The following is a 21642-nucleotide window of genomic DNA, read 5'->3' as shown; positions in this document are numbered from 1 at the left end:
TCTGGTATGGTATCGGTTTGGTTGGAAGAAAGCAGAGTTTTACTTCAACCTCTTACCCCAACGGTGCCAGTCTTGAGCTTGAACTTGCTTCCTCCTTTCATAGCCCCAAACAAGGGTAAGGTCAGCTTCTTTGCCTTGGGGTCTTCTGCCGCTGGACTGAGAGAAGGCAAGAACGTTAAATTCAACACTATAGTATGTATAGCCCACTCCATCAGACAGACATCCCCCCATTAAGGCATTTTGATATTTGCATGATTTCCCGCCCAAAAGTCACAGCTTGCATCAGAGCTGAGGGCTTTTGAGAGATGTACTGGGGCAGAGTGCTGTGTTGTTCTCAGGAAGCACCCTGTCAATGCCCCTCCACCAGCCATGAAGGGGAAGGCAGAATATGTGCCGCTTAAATTTCAACGTAAAAAAGCAACAGACATAACGCTAGGAAGGAGGTTAAAGCCAACCTGTAGTTAGGATAATGATTAAAAACAAAGTGACCCCTACAAAGAATACAGTTCATACCAACCTCTCCCATACAGAAGAGACACAGCTGCCTGAAGAATCTTTAGAATGCAACACATCAAGAAGCTTCGGATTCCTTGTGCCCGGCTTCATCTGGACAATACAGTGCAGACTGGCGGTATCACAGCGAGAGAGGAGTGTAGGAATTCTCTTCTTTGCAGGGGGCATTGTTTTCATTTTAATTGCAGCGCCAGTCGTTTTATTATAACATTACAGGGGGACCTCGATAAAATAGGGGAGTGGGCAACTGTATGGCAGATGAAGTTCAATGTCGATAAAAGTAATGCACTTTGGAGTTAGAAATAAGCAAATGGGCTATACACTTAAGGGTATGCCACTAGGGAAGTCAGAAATGGAGAAATATTTGGGGGTCATTGTAGACCGCAGATTGAATAAGTGCCAGGCTGCTGTAAACAAAGCAAGTAGAGTCCTGTCTTGTATTAAGAAGGGGATGTATTGCAAAGACAAGTCTATAATTTTGCCACTTTATAGATCACTGGTTCGGCCTCATCTGGAGTACACGGTCCAGTTTTGGTCACCAGTCCACAGAAAAGATGTCCTTGAGTTGGAAAAGGTCCAGCGGAGGGCAACCAAACTCATTAAGGGGATGGAGGACCAGAGCTATGAGACAAGGCTACTAAATTTAAATATGTTTTCATTGGAAGTAAGGAGATTAAGGGGGGATATGATTTTCCTGTATAAAATGTTCAAGGGTGACAGCAACATTAGCAACAAACTCTTTACGTTTAACCCCATAACAAAGACTAGAGACCACCATCTAAAATTGGTGGAGAAAAAATTTCAGCACAAGGGGCGCAGGGGGTTCTTCTCAGTTAGAGCGGTTAGGGTCTGGAACTCGCTGCCACATGCAGTGATTTCAGCTAAGAATGTGGAATCATTCAAGAAGCTCTTGGACGATTTCCTTAAAGACCATAACATACAGGGGTACAAGTACTGCTAAGAACAAGATCACACATGGACTCATACACACACCAGCAGAACCATAAATGCATACACGTAATAGGTTGGACTTGATGGACTTATGTTTTTATTCAACCTCAAATACAAGGCAATACAGTTAATATTATTGTGCTCATGTTCTCTTATGAATAATTTTTAATAATGAAGAAGCACATTATTATTAAGCACATTATTTAAAAAGGTCCAATTTAGAATGGTTTAGTTTAATCGGCTATACTATAGCTCATCCACTATATGGCCGAATATGTGACCCCCCGTATAAGAGGCTGCCATTAGATCATCAGCATTGAGATGACAGGAAGGAAGAAAAATGTGAACAACGTATTTTAAAAACAAAACATGGAAACCTGCCCTGGGAAATTCCATGCAGCCATCGCTGGAGCACATGTAGATAGGATGTGACTGCACGTTATAAGCAGCACTCAGATGCCATATAGTATGAAGAGAAAGTTAATACAAGTACTTTGTTAAAACAAACTAAAGGCTTCATGTATAAAACTTCCTCCCAGCGTATAGCTGGACGGATCCTGTTTGCACGGCAGTAGCGCCCTGGCAGTAGGAAGTTTTATACATGAAGCCCTAAAAGTCAGTCAGTTAGGGTTTCGATCTACTTAAAGAGTCGCTAGTCACTTGAAGCGAACACATGAATCATTTTTCAATGCCTCACCATTTTTTTTCCTCGTTATGAGTTGACTGCCCCTTTAAGTTCCATTGATCTAACACTTTGTGATATGGAAGTCTCTGGATGCAGTGCTACTTTTACTTGCAGATATAGTTCATTCCCACCAGTAAATCTCGGATGTCGTATTTGATACTATGTAACTGGTGAATTATTGTTTTGGAAGGTAACGGCACCATAGAGAGTATGGACAGGCACATTTGTGCTCGGTCTCCAGTCTCAGGAAAGTTACAGGACGTAGAGAATACTTTATCACCTCTCCACAACCGGTTTATAAGCCGTAAATTGGAAAGATGCAGCTACAGAAGAGATTTCCCCGGGGAAGACAGACAACGCGCAGCATGAATACTGAACCAGGAGACTCACTTGGTCTTCAGCTCGGGGAGTTTGGTGGGCTGGACAATCTTGATCAGACTCTTCAGTCTCTGCTGCTCCTTCTTCAGCTCCAGTGATTGCAGGTGAAGCTTTTTCCGGGACACGCTGTCCAGAGAGCTCTCAGCCTTTATCTCTGTCATGAAGGCATCCAGAGAGTCCTGCGTGGAAGGCTGGGGCATATCTGCATTGGAAAGAACATGTCAGCTACATAGTATGGAGACCAAAGGCATATGATGTATCCGGTGTTTATCTCTATGGTTTCATGTATAACGTAAACATAGAATATCTTCCCTATTTTATCCACGTGTCTAACACAGAAATATCCCAAATGTGGGAACCAAGAGACATATTACATATAGAACTACATTTAAAAAAGCTGCTGGCTGATAAAAGGTCAAGATACTTTTTTGGCAGACCCATCAGCAATTATAGATGCAGCTCCACCAGCCCAAGAAGAAAAGATGGAAGAATCTATAGAATCTGATGATAATGATGATGTGGGCTTTGGCCTCTTCTTGACTAAGTCTGCGTCTCTCTGAAATCTCATTCAATGCAGTCACCTCTAAAGTGACACTAAACTCAGGAGTTAAATCTTAAAAATGCATCTAAGTACCTTATTAACAAAATGTATCTTATTTGTGCATCACTCGGCTGTAGATCCTCAAATCATCTCTGAATTGGTGCTGACACTGTCCTTCCTTCTGGAGAGTGGCTACTTTTGTTCCCCATGGTCCCTGTGTGTGTTGTAAAGTAGTCACCGATCCAAGCTCGCTCATGTGATGGACTACAATCTCAATACAAATAAGTAAACTAAGCGTGAGATTGTAGCCCAAGGAGTAAGCTTGGAGCAGTGGCTGAGCTAAGCAATCATGAACCACTGAGTGCTCAGCCCATGGCTTCTCCTCGTCAGTCATCGCTTCCTGCAAGGATTACCCCCTCCTCTCTTTTTGTTCCTTCAGTGCTCATTAGAGGGACAGACAGGAGAGGGAGCAGGCACAGCAGGCTCTGGCCCTAGAGAGGCAGAGCTAGCAGGGTGGATCCCGACAATATTGATGGGATCCTTCCCAGCTAAAGTGTGGCTCTGCGCTGTCAGCCAATAGCGGGCAGTAGCCCTCTATATGCTGACTTTGGGTCACAGGAGTACATTAGTAAATCTATTCCACTGACCCAAAAGAGCACTAAAGCCAAAAAAAAGGGTTGGTTTTAGTTCTCTTTTTAGTCTTTACATAAAAACTATACTACAAGGATCAGGGGCAGAGCAGAGCCTGCAGGGTGAAGCAGGGACGGGTCACGTAGGTGTTGAAGACTACATTACCTGTCTGAGATGTTCTCAGCTTCGCTGCTACCTCCAACATTTCCTTTTCCACAAGCTCCAGTTTAACAGTCTAGAAAAGATAAACAGTCAGTTATACTTTTAGCACAAATCAATATTTGGCATGCTGCCTTTGCAATCGATACGGTCATGTATATAGTAAAAAGCAGAACCATGGGGAGCTGAACTCCAGGAACAGAAAACTTCCATTATAAATATATTCCTCAATAGCCACAAAGGAAATAAATCCACTTTGTGTGCACCAAATGCCATTGTAAATCCAGTTCTTAACTTGTCAAATTAGCAGCAACATCAGCACTGTTCTGTACATAGCCTGCGCAAAGAAAAGAGCCGTGGTAGGGACCATCAAGCCACACCCACTTACAGGCCGCCTGCATAAAAATACAAGAAGGGGTGGAGACCAGGCAAGTTATCCTGCACAAGGAGAGGGAACAACAACTACCGGTCTCTATTACAGGAAACAGAGGGAAAGCTTCAGGGCTAGTTCACTCCAGCCCCAGTGTGTTCCGGCACGATTCTGTGTCGGAACGCACTGGACCGCATCCCGGCCAGCTCACTGCGTTCTCAGGCGGAAGGGGGCATGGCTGTGCACTGAAGTCAATGGCACTGCAGCCACACCCCCTGCCTTCAGTGCGATTGTCCGCATTGGAATGCGTGGCACATCAATGCATGCTTTCCGGTCTGGTGAGGTCGGAAAAAATGCTGCATGCACTATTTTTACTGATCACATAACGCTCACCAAGATTCAGGGAAGAATACACAACTCTTGTATTTATGTATTCTGAGTTTGCCTTTAAAGCAACATTTCCCAATTGCGGTACTCATGCCTGTTGAATTATTCTAAAATGTAACTTTTTGTTACAAAAAGAAATCTTATACTGAGAAGCCTCAAATTAATGCAGAATACATCTTTAAATATTTTATTTCCTAAATGCAACCAGCGTTAGAACCTGAATTTGATCTGGTATCAGCCTCCTCTAATCCCCAGCAGTATTCAGACTGGGATAGGGTGGGGCATATCTCTGAGACGGTCAGGTGTGCTGTATGCAAATGTTTGACAAGGATTAAGCTATTGGGAATATAGAGCAGAGTAAGCAGAAGGATGACCTGTCTGCTGCTGCTGCTCTTTCACTGTCCAGTAAGCAGGCTGGGAGTGGGGAGAGGACCCTACTGTGTACCACTGTTATCTGTCATACTGTAAGTGGTGTCATCTGCCGAGCTGTGCAAATCTTAGAACTGGATTGCCGGTAATACCAGGCCCAATATATGTATTTCATTTGTGTATTTATGTGTTTTAAATTCAAAGCAAAACAAAAAGGTGTTCCTTGTCTTACATTTTGCTTTCTTTCTAAGGAAGCCACAGCCTGAGCAGAAAAGCCTGTCACATGCTGTGAAGGACCTTTGCTCCCTGTGTAGAAGAAGACCCCTGTTCAGAAAAATTGTTAAAGCTGAACTCCGGCCTTCCCTTCAGTCTTGCACAGTTGTACTGGCTGCTCTCCTGGACTGATATTGCTTACTCCGATTCCACTGCACTCTGTGAGCTTAATATCCACCCTCATGTCTCCCCGGCCTCCAATGCAGGTGATCAAGCACAGGACTGTGCCTGATCCCGTGTAACCGGCAGTTTAGTCAGATGTCTAACAGCTCTGAAGCAGGAACTGCTGAGAGCACAGCACTTCCTGCTTCAGTGATCAAAATGCAGATCAGGGAGTGGAAGTTCCCTGGTCTGCTCCCACTCTCCATCCTGACAGCATCTGCCATCATCCCAGAGGAGTGGGAGAACCTGGAAGCCACAGTGCGTGGTGCACATAAGAGTACTATACAGGTGATCAGGTGGCTCTACAGCCGCTCAGATCACTTGTACTTTGAAGTGCTCTGCCTGCTGAAGAAAACAATATGAGGTAGCAGCAGCCGCCATGATCTTGGTATGACCACTTCAGAAAGATGATGTACATATATGTACAGCAGCCCTAAAGTGCGGAAACATCATCTTTAAAGTTTGTGTATAACTCAACCCCCCCCACTTTTGGATTGAGTGGATAAGGATAAGAACATCTGTCTGTGTCCTAGCTGGGTAGAGTCATCCTCTCTACTTGTCCTGGTGAAAAATTAAACAATGTGATGGAAAATCTAAAATTTTAGAACAAACTTTGAGGGGGCAATGTTCCAAGGGGGACCCCTGCTACAGTGACAGCTCTCTAAAAGGGGAATTCCCTCACGTGGCACAGATCTCCTCTCACTTCCAGCTGAGTCTCCAGGACAGGAAGCAAAGAAAAACATCCAAAAAAAGTATTACATAAAACAAAGAAAAAACACTAAAATAAGAAGTCTTAAAGTCTGACTCGCTCAGGAGAGCTGAAAATGAAGAATAAATCTCCCCCCACGTACCAGGGACTCCAGGGTGTCTGGTTTTTCCTCAATCTTGCCGGCCTTCTTCATGCGGTTCAGGCGCTTTTTCTCTACTACCCCCGTGCGGTCGAGGAAAGTGTCGTCATCGCTGTCATAGAAGTCCTCGTCCTCCCACTTCTTGGATTTTCTTTTCCGTGAAACTAGAAGTACAAAAGGCGGGTTAGAGCTGAACTGCATTATTCCGGGTCCAAGGCTTAGATCAGGAAAAACACGATTTTGGATCCATAATAAACATCATATGTCTCATAGGAGACCATTAGCAGAAAAATGACAGACTGAAGCCCACGTGATTCCTATGTCCTCCACTCAAGCTTAACCACTTTAAGACCAATACATTATATATATAAAAAACACGTGTGTGTGTGTGTATATATATATATACATACACATACACGTCGTCGTCCTGAAGTGGTTATAACAAGATCTTGGTGACATTATTTTTCAGCAGGCGATGCTCATTTTGTACAAGAGATCTGGCTGGCCGGACAGTCACCCAGATCACTTGTAGAAGCCTGCATAGGCTATTCTCCCCTCCCCCAAGTGGTTTTAGGGGTTCCTGCTTCTCGGGGGAACCGGAACCATAGAAAATGCATTCAGGATGGAGCGCGGGAGCAGACTGGGACATGGACATCTGTGATCAGTGAGAAGTGATGCACTCAGAGCACTTCCTGCTCACAGCTGTCACAAAGCTGGCTGAAGTGCAGGTTACACAGGTGATCAGGCACAATCCTGTGTTCGATCACCTGTATTGGAGGGCAGGGGAGACATCAGGGGTCCAAAAGATCTCTGATGTCACCGTAAAGAGAACCTGTCACTTACAAACGTGCCGTACAGTGTAAGGCTGCAGCTAAATGGTTGTTTTCATAATTGATTAGTTGGCTGATTATTTTTTCGATTAATTAAATACCATCCTTAGTTTAAAATAAAATAAACAAATGCAGTGCTATAGACAAAGTTTACTTTGCATGCACAATTTTGTGCAATCGCACTGCATTGGAATGCACGGAATTTCGGTACTGTGTGTTCCAGTGCGGGCGATCACACTGCGGGTGGGAGGTGTGTTTGGGGTGCCATTGAAATGAATGGCACTGCAACGCACCTCCCGCAGCAGACTTTGTCAGGCCGAAAATGACTTTTTTGCCACCTTTTATACTTGTATTTTTTAATAATTGTACTGTAAACACAAGGCGCTTGAATAGCTTCAGCCGAGGAATGACAGCTGCCCCTGGCAAAATTCTGCAGATGGCAGCTGAATGTAAATACAGCAGGTAGTGGGCTGGTGCAATAGCCAGCCAGCTATTGGCGATTTCAAATTGAAATAGCCAACAGCAGGCTGGCTTCTGTACCCGCCTACTGCTTGCTGTGCCCTCCTCCCAGCGTGGAGGAGAGAGCTAGGGGATCCAACCAACTAATCGATAATGAGAATAGTTGACAACTATTCCCATTATGTTGCCTGAAGAAGGAACCGCTGTTGTTCCGAAACGTCGCTATATGATGTGATAGCCATCGAGTCAATAAATCGTTTTTGACTTGAAATTCTATTGGAGTGTGAGTGACTTTATACATACACTTAGTTGACAACTATTCTCATAATCGATTAGTTGGTTGCAGCCCTAGTACAGTGTACTCGAGAGATCAAAACTTGAAGTATCTGTATTTTTGGCAGAAGAGACTTGGGCATGTCTATTCTGACAAAAAAAAAAAACCCTCTCAATTTCTAGCAGTTTTTAATTATTTTTCTTAGGTTTACTTCCGCTTTAAGGAAAAGAGAATGAACACCATTAGCCCTTACCAGCTTCCTGGCGGAGTAAGCCTCTCATTTCCAGCATGCGGCACGCCTCCAGAGAGCAGAGATTGGCTGCGTCCTTCTTCCTACCAGAATGGGTGATCTCCGCTACCAGCTGCTTCCCAGCAGAATCGTCTGCTGGTAACCTAATGATGAACACAAATGGATCATGAGATTCACCCAACAGACGTCTGAAGATGGGGCAGAAATAAACCTTGGAGAAAAGTCACCCCACTTCCTGTCCTGAAACCTGCCCAGAGGAGACAAATGACAAAATATTCAACAGTTTTTAAGCCTGCCTCACTCATCACGGCACAGTTTTAGGCTGGAGTTCCACTTTAAAGGGATGAGAGGCAAATTATTTGGAGTAATAAATTGGACAGCGTTTAGGTTTCGTAAAGTTTTTCATTACAGCAATGCATGTTCATAGTACACATAGCTGTACTGATTATTAAAACTGGCTTAGGCTGCTCGCCGATTATGGCATTCAATAAAACTTTATTGTTCCGCATAACATGGCCATGCTCTGAAGCATTTCACCCTGGGCTGGGCTTAATTGGAGAGGAAGTGGAAAGCGGGGAGGGGGAAGGAATTAATACAATAAATGTAAATTTTAAAGAGACATCTAAATCTCATATCATAAAGCGCAATTTTAGGATGGAGTGGAGAGAGATTAGAACACCGGTCAGATTTTCATTGATGTCTGTGTTACTGTTAGGGAGTATAACCGCCTCGATTTGTCCTGGTGGCAATCATCACAGAAAGTGAAAGAAAATCCCAAATTTTGGGCTGTCACCACAACAGGAATAGGTGGAAAAACTTCCAAAGACTACACAAGTTCTGGTGACGCTGCTGACTACCAGGGATTTCTCGGTCTTTGGAGAGATATCCCTCACTTCCTGTTGTGACTATTTGACAAGAAATGAAGAGCAATTTCCCCAATGGGAGACAGATAGCAAAAAAAAAAGCTCAAAGGGGCTATAAACCTAACCAAAAAAAAAAAGTTGTGGCTTCAGTTCTACTTTAAACTGATTAACTGTATTCTGCACAAAACACCCCGCAAGATTATAATTCCAAGTGGTATCCATAAACGATGAGAATTATCACCTGCTATGCTGCTGGCTCAGGCTGCTGCTTGACAGTTGTGTCCACATTGCAGACCTCAGTCTAATATCACAAACAATACAGAGCAATGTTCTATTAATGGCAACATGGACACGACTGTCAGGGAACACCTTGCACCTGCTGTAAAGAGACCTTTTAATTGGAAAATGAGGTGATTAACACAATTAGGCGATAGAAGAAGCAATAACTTTGCACATAAAGCTTCATATATTATAAATTGTAAAACCGACATACTTTACTCTGCAGACCCAAGACCCCGGGCCGTGTTCATCATATTCAAATTCCAGTTCTTCCCCTAAAACAAAAATCAAATGCCGTTTTCATCCCATTCACGTCAGGTATACAGTTTATTTATTCATATAAAATGTATTTACATGGCACCAACATGGTCCACGGCACTTTGGAAAGTGTCTGAGAAGCTTACAATCAGTGTTGGCACTATAGAACTCCTAAATATTAATATTACTATGGATGCACCGATATATCGGCTGAAAATTGCACTTTTGGCTAAATGCCGAAAGTGCCATTTTCCTGCTGATACATCGACACATCCCAAGTTTCTTTCCTCCCCGCTGGGCGCTGCTCTGTGTCCCAGCGGGGAGGAGAGAAAGTGACAGCTGGCTGAGCGATGTGAGCGGCCGGTCTCTCCTCCCACACTGCTTGGCCGCCTATCACAGTCCGGCAGAGAGGTGTGGGGGCGGAAACAGCGCTGTCACAGGAGGCTGAGCTCTCCTCCCTGCTCCGCTCGCTCAGCCTCCTGTGACAGCGTGTGACAGAGAAGAGCGAGTACAGACACTCAGCGACTCCTGACAATTTTTTTTATTTCGGTTTTTAAATTTCTATTTCGGTGCACCTCTAAATATTATCATAAAGTCAATATAAGAGGAAGCTAAAAGTGGACCTGAACTCAAAAAGTGAAGATTTGCTATGTTATTGGAGACATCTAGAAATCTTATTTGTGCCTAAACCTGAAAATGTCCATTTTATCTGGAACACCCCCTGGAAAATAGCAGTGCACTTCCTGGTATGGGAGGGTGCCTAGGCTCTCCTGTGATTAAAGCCTCATAGCTGTATATCTGGAGTATGAGATCATCTAAGGCACTGCTGCCTCTGACTGCTAGTCTCACCAGATTTGGAGTGAGATTTGGGGATGTAACTACTGAGCTCCTCACTGTTCTCCTTGCTGGAAGGGAAGCTGCAGTATAATGACCTCTTTGCTTCACCCAGCCTGTGCTTTCTGAACCTATTATGCCGCTTCTGCAATATGCCCCCACCAGTCACCAAGGGGGCAGCTCTGACATGAGGAAGCAAAACCTTGCCTCTACTAAGATTCCAGTGCAGAACAAGGCATCGCAAATCATTAATGGGGAACAGATCAGCTGCAGAAAGTCTACATTGTTTGGTTAAAGTATGTCAAACACAAAGAATTTCCCCACAGAATTAAAAGCACAGTTGTATTACGCTCTTTTGTGCAAGGACTGGAAGTACCCCTCCAGAGTCATGTAGAGTTAGGACACAGGTGTTGCTTTCTTGCTAGTTCCATTCTTAGAGACTCAAAACAGGTATTTGTTTTTTTTTATAGCTGTCCGACAGGAAGTGATGTCAGACAGGAAGTGATGTCTCAAACAGCAAACCAGGAAGTGATGTCAACAACCAGCAAACCAGGAAGTGATGTCAACAACCAACATCACTTCCTCACTACATATCAACATAACATATCATCTCCAATTAACACTAGAGAACCTTATCCAGCATTGCTCAGTGATCAATGCCCAATAACGTTACTATGATTCTCATGCGTGCTTATTTACAGGGACGTCGTCATATTATCTCCAGCGGTTGATCAGGAGCACTAGAGACAAACGCACGTTCCTTTCATATACTGCGTTCAAAACAAATGCATCCACGCAAGCCAATAAATCCATGCATTGCACGGGGGCCCTAGCCGGCGTCCATACATTCGCCAAGAAGACACTGCTCCGCCATGCATAAGATATCTACTCCAATGGTTTACTCTTAGTGGGGATTTAAACCGGGTCACGCTCCAATTGGGCGTGACGCAGCAAACCCTGACACTAAGAGACATAATGACAAAATATTACAATACACTAAAAACACATCCTAATAAAGTTTCCACAACAACATGCAATACTGGCGACTGGTCCTTCTCTGTATGCTTGCCTTTTCTTGGGCGCAGCCTCTACGGTACAGGTCCTCTTTAAAATGGAACGCCAGATTTTTTGGGGCTTTGAATACAGTGGGGAAAGGTTAACACCTCTGACAAGTTTTAACTGCTGTATATGTCCCCACTGTAGAAATGAGAAAGCAAAATGTCACCAGCACACCAAAAGTCTTCTGCTGTGCTGGTGACATTTTGCGTCCTCATTGACTTCAGCGGAGCCATCCGCAGCCATTTCAGCACCCATCTAAGAGGTTTCCAGTAAGTGCGAAGAGATACCCATTGGACCAGCTGTAGAAATTAAATCCAGGACCTCAGAACTGCAAATCACTAAGCATCCTCCTTATGGTCCATAGCCTATCAATGTGCAGCCTAGTTGTCAAAGTTGACCTTTGGCGTGTTCACCATTTTACAAGGACATGATACTCTGCTCCTGAACTCCGACCTACACTACTGTAATGTCCCGCAGTCTTCTCTCTGTAGCTGTACATACCTTCTCGGTCAAAGAAGCCTTGCAGAGCTTTCTTCGGATTCTTGAGGTACAAAGCTTCACGTTCTTCCTGAAATTCCATGGCGATGGGATTCTCCTCATTCTCCTCTTCGATGGCATCATCACCTTAAACACACAAGAGAATGATTGACAAAATTATTATCTTTAAGCCCCATTCAGATATATGCATTGCGGTAGTGAGTGCAACACGCATGTAGAGGTGGTGTGCATTGCAATTGAAAGGAAAATCCAGGGCTCAAAATTTCCACTCGTTTAGGTGGGGCAACTGGTGGCGAGTAACTCTTAAGGCCTGGCTAGTAGCTCAGGACTTGACATTTTGAGCTCTGAAAATCAACACAACACACTTAACAGAGTAGTGGTAAACACATGCTGTGTATTGTGGTGCACTACAAAACAAAAAAAAGGGGTCATATCTGTCAACAATGCGGGATCATTAACACACAATGCAGCCCTAAACTGTGAATGGACTCTTAAAGAAGAACTAAGGAATGCATTCATAAAAAAAAAGATAGAACCCCATAGTTATCCTTTAAAGGAGAACTATGAGGTGAGTGATTTACACTAATCCTCATAGTTAGAGCCGACGTGTGACAAAGAAGCTGTCACAGGTCGGCTCTATTGATCAAGAAGTGAGCGAACACATACCGTCACTCACTCACTTTCCGATCATCTCCCTGCAGAGAGCGGTGACTGTCAGTCACCACTCCCCTCTCCAATGCTGACTGGATAAACGGACAGGGGAGGGGGCGGGCACAGCTGTCTCTGTCTCTAGATAGGCAGAGCCCGCTGTCAATCAGCCAGCTGCGTGGATCTCAACAGTATTGTCGGGATCCGTCGCGGCTGCGGTGCTCTCAGTATATAGCAATAGCCCGCTATATACGGAGCTTTGGGTCACGGCAGGATGTAAGAATATGTGACCCTAAAGAGGGATAAAAAGGTTACCCCATAGTTCTCTTTTAATGTCGAATAGTGCAATGACAGAAAGAACAACCTAGATTGTATTAGAGATACCAAGTTATTCTGCAGAATTGATGGATCTAATTTCTGCAGAGTGAGGTGCATTGTGGGAGCTGTGCCGGGTACAGGCAGGGCTAAATGCAAAGAGGCCAGTCTCTCCAGATTTTTTTTTTAGGAGCCAGCCCCATTGACAACAAATAGAGAAAACCTCAAAAGTTAGGCACCCGATGTGATGTTTCATGAGCATTGGCAATCTGGCTCCTGGGATTTGTCGAGCCCTGGGTTAGGTGTGTGGGATGGGGATCTATGCATAATGATGGAGGAGAGGCTGGTCACATGAATGAAAGGTTGTGATCAGGTTTTTATACACACACACACACACACACGTATCTGCATGCAGATTCCAAAACACGCGACAATTTTAAGTTTATTGCACAATATTTTGGTTATTTTAGAGTTGGTTTTCCCCAAGGTCATCTTCCAGGACAGCTACTTTAGAGGAATATGGGCGCTGTCCTGGAAACACCATTACTGGTAAGACTAGGAGTTAGTTTTCCCAAAGTCATCTTCCAGGATGTCGCTTTAAAGGAATATGGATGCTGTCGTGAACGATTCCTGGAAACGCTGTTACTGGTAAGACTAAAAATTGGTTTTCCCAGGGTCATCTTCCAGGACAACGTCCATATTCCTCTAAAGTAGCTGTCCTTGGTTTTCTCCAAGGTCATCTCCAACACTCAGTCTTACCAGTAATGGTGTTTCCAGGAATCTTCCAGGACAGAGCCCATATTTCCCTAAAGTAGTTGTCCTGGAAGATGACCTTGGGAAAACCAACTCCTTAGTCTTACCAGTGACGGTGTTTCTAGGAATCTTCCAGGGTAGCTTTCCTGGAAGATGACCTTGGGGAAAAAAGGGATTTTGTTTTGTTTTTACCTTGCTGTGGGTTCAGCTGGAGTGTTGGCTGGTGTAATAGTGCTCATGTGGCAAACCTTACTGCAACATATAAACAAAAACAAGCCGTGCCAGATCTCATACAGAGACTGCGCTGAACAAGATCTGGCACAGACATCATTGGTGGGCTGACAAGAAAATAAGGAAGAAGCTCTCAATGACGTCTCTTTTTAAAGAAATGGTGGTGCTGGATGCAAAGTAGGGGGAGGATAGAGCTAACTAATCGATTTTGAAAATAATCGTTAGCTGCAGCTCTAATTGGGAGTATTGTAAACAACAGCAGACGACGCATGTACTTGCTTCCCTAAAGAGATGTCATTAGTATGGCAGTTTATTAAAGGGGGTGCTTGGAGGTTCGCTTTAACTGTAAGATGAAAGCCTCATAATGCAGAACTCCCCAGTCCTCATCTGATCATTTCCTAGTCTTACATTTTTTGTACGGAGTTCTCCATTCATCAAGTACTTACCCATCCCCCACATACAGCCAGACTCTTCTCCCGTGCCAGTCTGTTCTTTCTTGTCTTTCTCGGAGGGCTCGTCCTCATCAGAGTCCTCTCCCAGCATCTTCTTCTGAAGAATCTCTCTGTGTAGGCGTGCTTCTTTAATCTGTGTCACCGTCAGCTCAGACTCCTCCTCCTGGTCCTCTTCTGGACCCTACGGAAAGAGACAGTATAAGAGGAGCTGTATACTACAAGTAGTCAGTAAGGAGAGGTCACATAGCTTATCAATGGTGGATGGCTATAAAAAAAGGAATACCGGGTATAAGAAATGACAACACACACAGAGAGGGATTTTTAAGGTGCCAGCGTGTCCTATATACAAAACATGAAATATCTAAATCGTACGTTTCATTTACAATCTCATGAAACACAATTTCATAGCATCAGCTGGAAAAAAAATAATCTTTCTATAAGGGCCAGTTCACACCATTGCAGTGTGAATAAAGCACAAGAAAGACCATAGGAAATCCTTGTGATGTATTTTGACTGCAGCAGTCAAATAAACAGACTGCATCACAACTGCATATGGTGTGAATTGGCCCTAAACTTTCACAGGTAGCAACAGTTGTCAGCATTCCCCATAGAGCAGGGGCGGGCAACCTCAGCTCTCCAGCTGTTCTAGAACTACAAGATCCATGAGGCATTGCAAGACTGACAGCAACAGGCATGACTCCCAGAGGCATGACGGGGTTTGGAGATTCAGCACAGCTAGGGTGATACAGCAGAGATGCCACACTTGCCATATTGATTGATGGCATTTACAAACCATAGGGTGCTGAACAGTAAAAAGGAAAGGAGCGCAGCTAAGTGGCGCAGACTGTGTGGAAGGAGAATAACCAGGGAATAACAGTAAATCCAAGTAGAAGGAAGTGGGAATGGATGGGCACTCACGTGTGATGGAATGGATAGGCACAATGGTGGGGATCTCCTGGTGATGTTGTCGTGAGGGGGAAGGGATCCACATCTGTCCACTGAACACCCGCCTGTCACCACGACCAGACTTCACAACATTACCGGGAGATCACCCCCATTGTGCCCATCCATTCCATCACACGTGAGTGCTCAATTTCCATTCCAGCTTCCTTCTACCTCGATTTACTGTCATTCCCTGGTCAATCTCCTTCCACACAGTCTGAGCCAGTTAGTTGCGCTCCTTCCCTTTCCTTTTTTCTGTTCAGCATCACACAGTCTGCGCCAGTTAGTTGCGATCCTTCCCTTTTTTCTGTTCAGCATCACACAGTTAAGACACCCCGGTCTAATAACATGAGGAGCCACACAACGGCCACGACACACCAAACCCCTTACCCTAGGAGTGCGCTAACCAATCACTCTTCATTTTCTAAATTCAAACCATAGGGTTGCTATTGCACAGAGCACAGAGAGTGCGGTACTCTGCGCTAGGTGCACAGCCATTAATTTGAATGGCACCCCAATGCATCTTCTGGTGGCTGTGTGTTGCAGCACATCATGCGGTACTGCAATACTGCAGCTTGGGGTTAAAAAAGTAGTGCATGCACTACTTTTTTCACTGCAACACCCGGCCACTGAGAGGTGCATTGTGGTGAAACGCACCTAGAACAGGGTACCCCACACTATGTGCACTGCGCAATAGCATGTGCTAAATGCATGGTATCGCGTGCGCTTAACACAGCGCTATGATGTAAACCGGCCTTAAAGCAGTGTGTGAGCATATGGCAGTATCCAGGGGGGGAGGCTGGGCAGGCGCATTGCAATAAAAGGAGAACTATGAGGCGAGTGAAAACCACTCAGCCTCATAGTTCTAGCCGAACGAAACTCACAGATCGGCAAGTTGAAGGAACACATACCGTCACTCGCTCACTTCTCGATCCGGTCCCTGCAGAGAGTCGTGACTGTCACAGCTCCCCGCCCTCCCCTCTAGCGCTGACTGGCGGAACGGACGGGGGAGGGTACAGCTGGCTCTGCCTCTAGATAGGCAGAGCCAGCTGTCAATCCCACAGCTGGGTGGATCTCGACAGTAATGTTGGGATCCGTCCCGGCTGCGGCGTCTCAGTATACCGCGAGCAGTAGCTCGCGGTATACTGAGCTTTGGGTGACGGGAGGACGCTAGTTTGTGTCCTCCCATTACCCTTAGGAGAACTATGGGGAAAAGCCCTGACCCCATAGTTCTCCTTTAAAAATCAAACTATATGAACTTTTTTCATGCATTGCCATAGATTTCTATGGGCCACATAGCGCATGAAACCGCAAACAAAAATGAACATTCCTCATTCCTATAAACAGCGCACAGATTTGAAGGTCCGGTCTGATGTGATCTGAATTGAATTGCCTGTTTCTTTGTCCTCGTATTACATAGTTTTGGTAAATCTATTGTACAGAGATGGTACATTTAGATTGTACAGTGTATGGCCGGCCTACGTCGGGGATAATAGTCTGTAATGTTTCAAGGAAAGCAATGGTGACAATGTTTTGCTTTTTGTTTAGCACTGCACTGGGTATACGTGATGTGAATCTCTCCGATTCTTAATGACCCGACAGAAATTCACTCAGTAGGTGGCCCTGTCAGCCTATTCCCGTCGGTTGGAGAATCGATCCGGCCGGAAAATCACCGGTCCAATATCTCCTGTGTCCAATCAGATGCAGCCACTATTCGAGTAATTTTACATTGGTCGCTGTCCCTGGTGCTGAACCAAAGCACACTGGTTTCTGTTGTGTGTGTGAGAAGCAGGCGACACTTTGGGGTCTATTTATTAATGATTTCATCCAAGATTCACAACGCTTTCACCCAAGATTGGGAATCCGGAGTGAAAGTTTTGGAAACCTTTCAGCCTGGCTCCTTTAACAAAACTCGACCGATCAATCGCCTTTGGTCACACATTGATTTGCCTGTTTCCTGGGAATTCTAATAGTGTGTGGCCAGCTTCAGTGTGTTTCCAGTCTGGACGGGATAATAAATGTGCATTGCGAGTGAGAAGCAGTAAAAAAGGAAGACAAAGGCAGAAGATAACAGCCACCCTAACTACAGGCAGATACCCCTCAGAGGGGGTCATTCTTTTTCTTCTGGTAGCTAAAAAGTTGACAGAGTTTTGTTATATCTGTTTGACAACAAAAGAAGAAAATAAATAAATGTTAATCCTCCCAGAAATCCAGTGCTGTCCTGTGCATTCTACAGTATTATGTGAAATGTTGCCATCAGCCCTTCCTCTGAGGTCTACAGAACCCCCCCATGTTTGGGAGATGAGGATGCCATCTAAGTAAGCTGAAATATTTTAAAAGGACCTAAAGCCAAACCTTTTTTTGGCAATAGTTCTCTTTTGGGTCACAGGAGGACATTTACTAATATCCTCCTGTGACCCAAAGGGGCTACTGCCCACTAATTGCCGACAGCGCAGAGCTGTGCTGCAGCCGGGAAAAGATCCCAACAATATTGTCGGGATCCACCCCGCTGCCTGACAACTGGCTCTGCCTCTCTAGAGCCAGCTGTGCCCGCCCCCTCCCCTGTCTGTCTCTTCAATGAGCGCTAGGGGAACATAAAGGGGAGGGGGGAATCCCTGACTGAGTCACTGCTCTCTTCAGGGAGAAGACCGCGAGCTGAGCATTCAGCATTTTGTGATCGCTCAGCTTGTGATCTATAAAGCCGGCATGTAACACCTGCATTGTCACACACTGGCTCTAAGTCAGGGGTAGCCAAACTCCGGCCCTCCAGCTGTGGTGGAACTACAAATCCCATGAGGCATTGCAAGATTCTCACCACCACAGACATGACTCCCGGAGAGAGATGCATCATGGGATTTGTAGTTTCACCACAGCTGGAGGGCCGGAGTTTGGCTACCCCTGCTCTAAGTATTAGGAAGAGTACATTTTAATAGTTCTCCATTAATGTTTAGGAGGGGTTTACATAGTGGTTGATCCTACCAGAAATCCACTGTCCTTATAATAACAATGTTCAGCCTTCCTGGTTCTGTTCAGTGAAATACAAACCCCCCCCCCCAATGCTATGGGGATGAAGAAAGGCGAAGGGGTTTCGTAATTCTAACACGGTTCATGTCCTAAGGTGACGTCGATCCTCCACAGATAAAGCGCGGTGATTGTTGTCAACCTATGACAGGAAGTGTGTTACTGGCAGGATCACCAGGTTAAAAAAAAACTATTGCAGCCACTACATGTAAGAACTGGTAAACTGTAATATATTTTTGTTCTCGGGTTCAAACTTTAAATATGTGCAAGTGCAAAAAATACTAGTTGATGCTGCCGGAAATCCGATGAGCCAATGACTTCCTGTGCTATCTGCTGCACTGTAATCACAAACATTATCAGCCCGGTCCTGTATTCTCTGAGAATAGAACACATCCCCCCATGTTATGGAGTTGAGGATGGGATCCTAACACACTTCCTGTCCTACGACAAGGCTGCTTCACCAGCGCGGTGAGTGAGCGTTGTCACCCTGTGACAGGAAAAGTGTTAATGACTGGATAGCCGAGTGAATAAGAAAATGATCAAAGCCACCTAAGGGCTGGTAAGTAGAGATTACTACTATAGGATATGTAATGAAGATGAGGAGAGGGGGCGAATTCTGTAGTACTAGCACACTTCCTGTCCTACAGTGACAGCGTTGCTTCATATATAGAGTGTGGTGAGTGAGTGTTGTCACCCTATGACAGGAAGTGTGATATTGGAAGAATCCCCAGGTGAAAATAAAACGAATGCAGCTATGAATGTACATGGATGGGTAAGCAACGCTTTATGACATATTTGTTCCTGGGTTACTCTTAAATCTAGTGCCCCATTCTAATACCTGCAGTATAAATAAGCGCGTGCTGCCCCCAAACTTCATCACATGTCCCACCCGGATCCGGGAGTAGGTTTTAGGTGGAATCCTCTGCTTATTGACGAAGGTGCCGTGTGTACTTCCCAAATCATAGACGTAAAATCCACGCTCCTGGTTGGGCTCGGAGCCGGTGGCGGAGCGGTACTGCAGCACGGCGTGGAAGCGGGACACGGAGGGGTGCTCCAGGGAAACGTGGCACGCGGGGAGTCGCCCGAAAATAGTCCAGCTGGCTCGGCTCAGATTCTTGGTGGACAAGATGGCGCCTCCCTTCAGCACCTCCAGGCTGTAAAGGGCCTGGGGCCGCCCGGACCAGGGAGGCTCCTCATAGGGAATGGCAGGCGCGGCTCTGTAGGCATCAGAGGGAAGCCCGGGGGCGCCATCCGGGGCCGCTTCCCAATCTGGGGCGGGGACAGGAGGCCGCGCTGGGGGTGCTGGTTGATTTCCGGGTTCCAGGGTCTTTTCACGCCCACCGGGCCTGCCAGGAGCGACGGGTTTCTTAAAGGAGCCGAGATCCTGGCCGGGCCCCTCCCCAGGTTCTGGATGCCGTTCCTCATGGGTCCCATTGTCATCGAGTTCCGCGGGGGGATTGACATTCCTGGATTCCGAGGGGGGACTTGTCCAAGGAACATTGGCCCCCTCACCGGCATGGCCCTCCCTGCTGGACCTGGAATCATGGGGCCCCGCAGCGCCACAGGGCCCGGCATTCCGTTGCTGTGTGGTAATGTCCCCTGAAACATCGGGCTCCTCATTGGCCCCGGAAACCTCATGTTCCTCGCCCCCACTGGGCCTGGTATGGCTGTCTGGGGGTCATGCCGCGCGGCCTCCATGTATCCAGCGCCACTTTCACAGCTCTGCCGCCGGTGTTCACCGCGAGACAGACACAGATCGGAAACGTCCTGGGAAAACTTCCGGTCACGTGGGGAAGGCGCGACCTGATGTCGTCAGAAGCGGCGAGACGAAAAGAAGAAGGTGGGAGATACCGGAGGGGAGCGAGGCTGCAGGGAGGACCTGTCGCTGGGTACGACCAACACCGTTAAAGGGAATTCACAGGCCTGGCTGTCCCTGGCTTCAGTATCTTCTGACACCCTGACCAGGGACAAGTCCGAGCCTCCAGATCTGAATCCATGTTTCCTCTCAGTACCTGTCCTAGGTTGACAACACTTCTTTTCCCTTCACTTCCTGGCCACAACAGGAAGTGAGAGTAAATCCCTCCAAAGTGCCAAAGTGAGGGAAATCCCTGGTGGTCACTAGAGCTAGTGTCCCCATTGGAAGATTTCCCATCTATTCCTTTTCTGGTGACAACACAAAATTTGGTCGCCAGGATAAATAGAGAGGGTGATTCTCCCTACCAGGGACACAGACAGCAATAAAAACCTGACAGAGATTCTGATCCACTCTATCCAAAACTATAAAAAAAAGTTTTTGTTTTAGTTGCACTTTAATTCTGTGTGCTAAGGTATAATTTAGAGCAGGGGTAGCCAAACTCTGGCCATCCAGTTGTGGTAAAACTATAAGTCCCATGAGGCATTGCAAGACTCTGTCAGCCACATGCATGACTACCAAAGGCAGATGCATTATGGGGTTTGTAGTTTCACCACAGATGGAGGCCCGGAGTTTGCCTGCCCCTTATGTAGAGGGTCGCAATGTGTTCTCATTGTGTCATGCATGTACTAATAGATCTCTTCTGTCCTTGTCTGCATCACAGGTTGAGCGGCGCAGTGGCACAGGAATGTGAGCACTGATGTGTCTGGAAGCAGGACACACCCGTCCTCTTACTGCTATGTAGTATTGGTATCTCACCGTTGTCTCTTCCCCGTGCTCGCGGTTTGATCGTCTTTTATACGGAGCGGTGCCGAGTCTCTGTCACAAAATGATGCGGTATTGGGGGGAGATCCCAGTGGCCTCGGGACAGGCCAGCAGAAGCTCCTTCGACCTCCTGCAAAGGGAATTCCGCACGGTGGAGATGCAGGAGCCCCCCTTACACCAGCCATCCGCCAACAAGCCGAGGCCGACCACCATCCTGGATGTCCCCTCGGAGCCCTGCAGCCTCACCATTCACACCATCCAGCTGATCCAGCACAACCGCAAACTGCGCGGCCTCATCGCCGAGGCTCAGGGGCAGAACCAGCAGCAGGTGGAAGGCATAAAAGTGGAAGAGAGCGAGCCTCTTCCGCACCGACCGCCAACTCCTCCCCTTCCAGATGACTTGCTGCCGCAGGACTGCAAGATGCCCATGCTGCCGTTCCAGCTGAGGCACAGCGATCCCGAGAGCGACTTCTACCGGTAAGACCAGCGATGGGAAGGGGAACTGAAACCTTTTTAATGTGTTTAGTTATTGCAGAAGAGATCCAGTTTACGTGAATCTAAAGAGTGGTGAATGGCAAGAACCTTTTTGCAAAATAATTGGGTGATTTATCTACACTTCCTGTGCTGGAGGCACAACAGGAAGTGAAAGAAAATCTCCCCAAACTTAGGGGACATTGGAGAATGTCCACTCCATTCCCAGGCACCCAGAGGTGGTATCATGGAAGAATAAATT

The 21642-nt window shown here is 46.1% G+C and overlaps 2 protein-coding genes across 2 annotated transcripts in view; one reads left to right on the top strand and one right to left on the bottom strand.

Annotated features, from left to right (window-relative positions):
* Positions 1-19907, bottom strand: part of SLC4A1AP (solute carrier family 4 member 1 adaptor protein) — a gene marked incomplete at its 5' end in the record, with an annotated part of 28701 nt that extends 8794 nt beyond the window's left edge. Inside the window, 9 exons of the mRNA XM_018555603.1 lie at positions 57-156; positions 2540-2729; positions 3864-3933; positions 6270-6430; positions 8083-8222; positions 9436-9496; positions 11874-11996; positions 14264-14450; positions 19071-19907. Of these exons, the coding sequence (XP_018411105.1) occupies positions 57-156; positions 2540-2729; positions 3864-3933; positions 6270-6430; positions 8083-8222; positions 9436-9496; positions 11874-11996; positions 14264-14450; positions 19071-19907 (1869 nt within the window). The remainder of the gene's footprint in view (positions 1-56; positions 157-2539; positions 2730-3863; positions 3934-6269; positions 6431-8082; positions 8223-9435; positions 9497-11873; positions 11997-14263; positions 14451-19070) is intronic.
* A 998-nt stretch (positions 19908-20905) lies between these two features.
* Positions 20906-21642, top strand: part of SUPT7L (SPT7-like STAGA complex gamma subunit) — a 7787-nt gene continuing 7050 nt past the window's right edge. The window contains exon 1 of the mRNA XM_018555608.1: positions 20906-21386. Within this exon, the coding sequence (XP_018411110.1) occupies positions 20974-21386 (413 nt within the window). The 5' untranslated portion in view covers positions 20906-20973. The remainder of the gene's footprint in view (positions 21387-21642) is intronic.

The sequence above is a fragment of the Nanorana parkeri genome, unplaced genomic scaffold (assembly GCF_000935625.1).
Source record: "Nanorana parkeri isolate BGI_ZX_2015 unplaced genomic scaffold, ASM93562v1 scaffold204, whole genome shotgun sequence".
NCBI classification, from domain to species: Eukaryota; Metazoa; Chordata; class Amphibia; order Anura; family Dicroglossidae; genus Nanorana; species Nanorana parkeri.
Note: the sequence above shows the minus strand (reverse complement) of the source record. Positions and strands in the feature narration are given on the sequence as shown.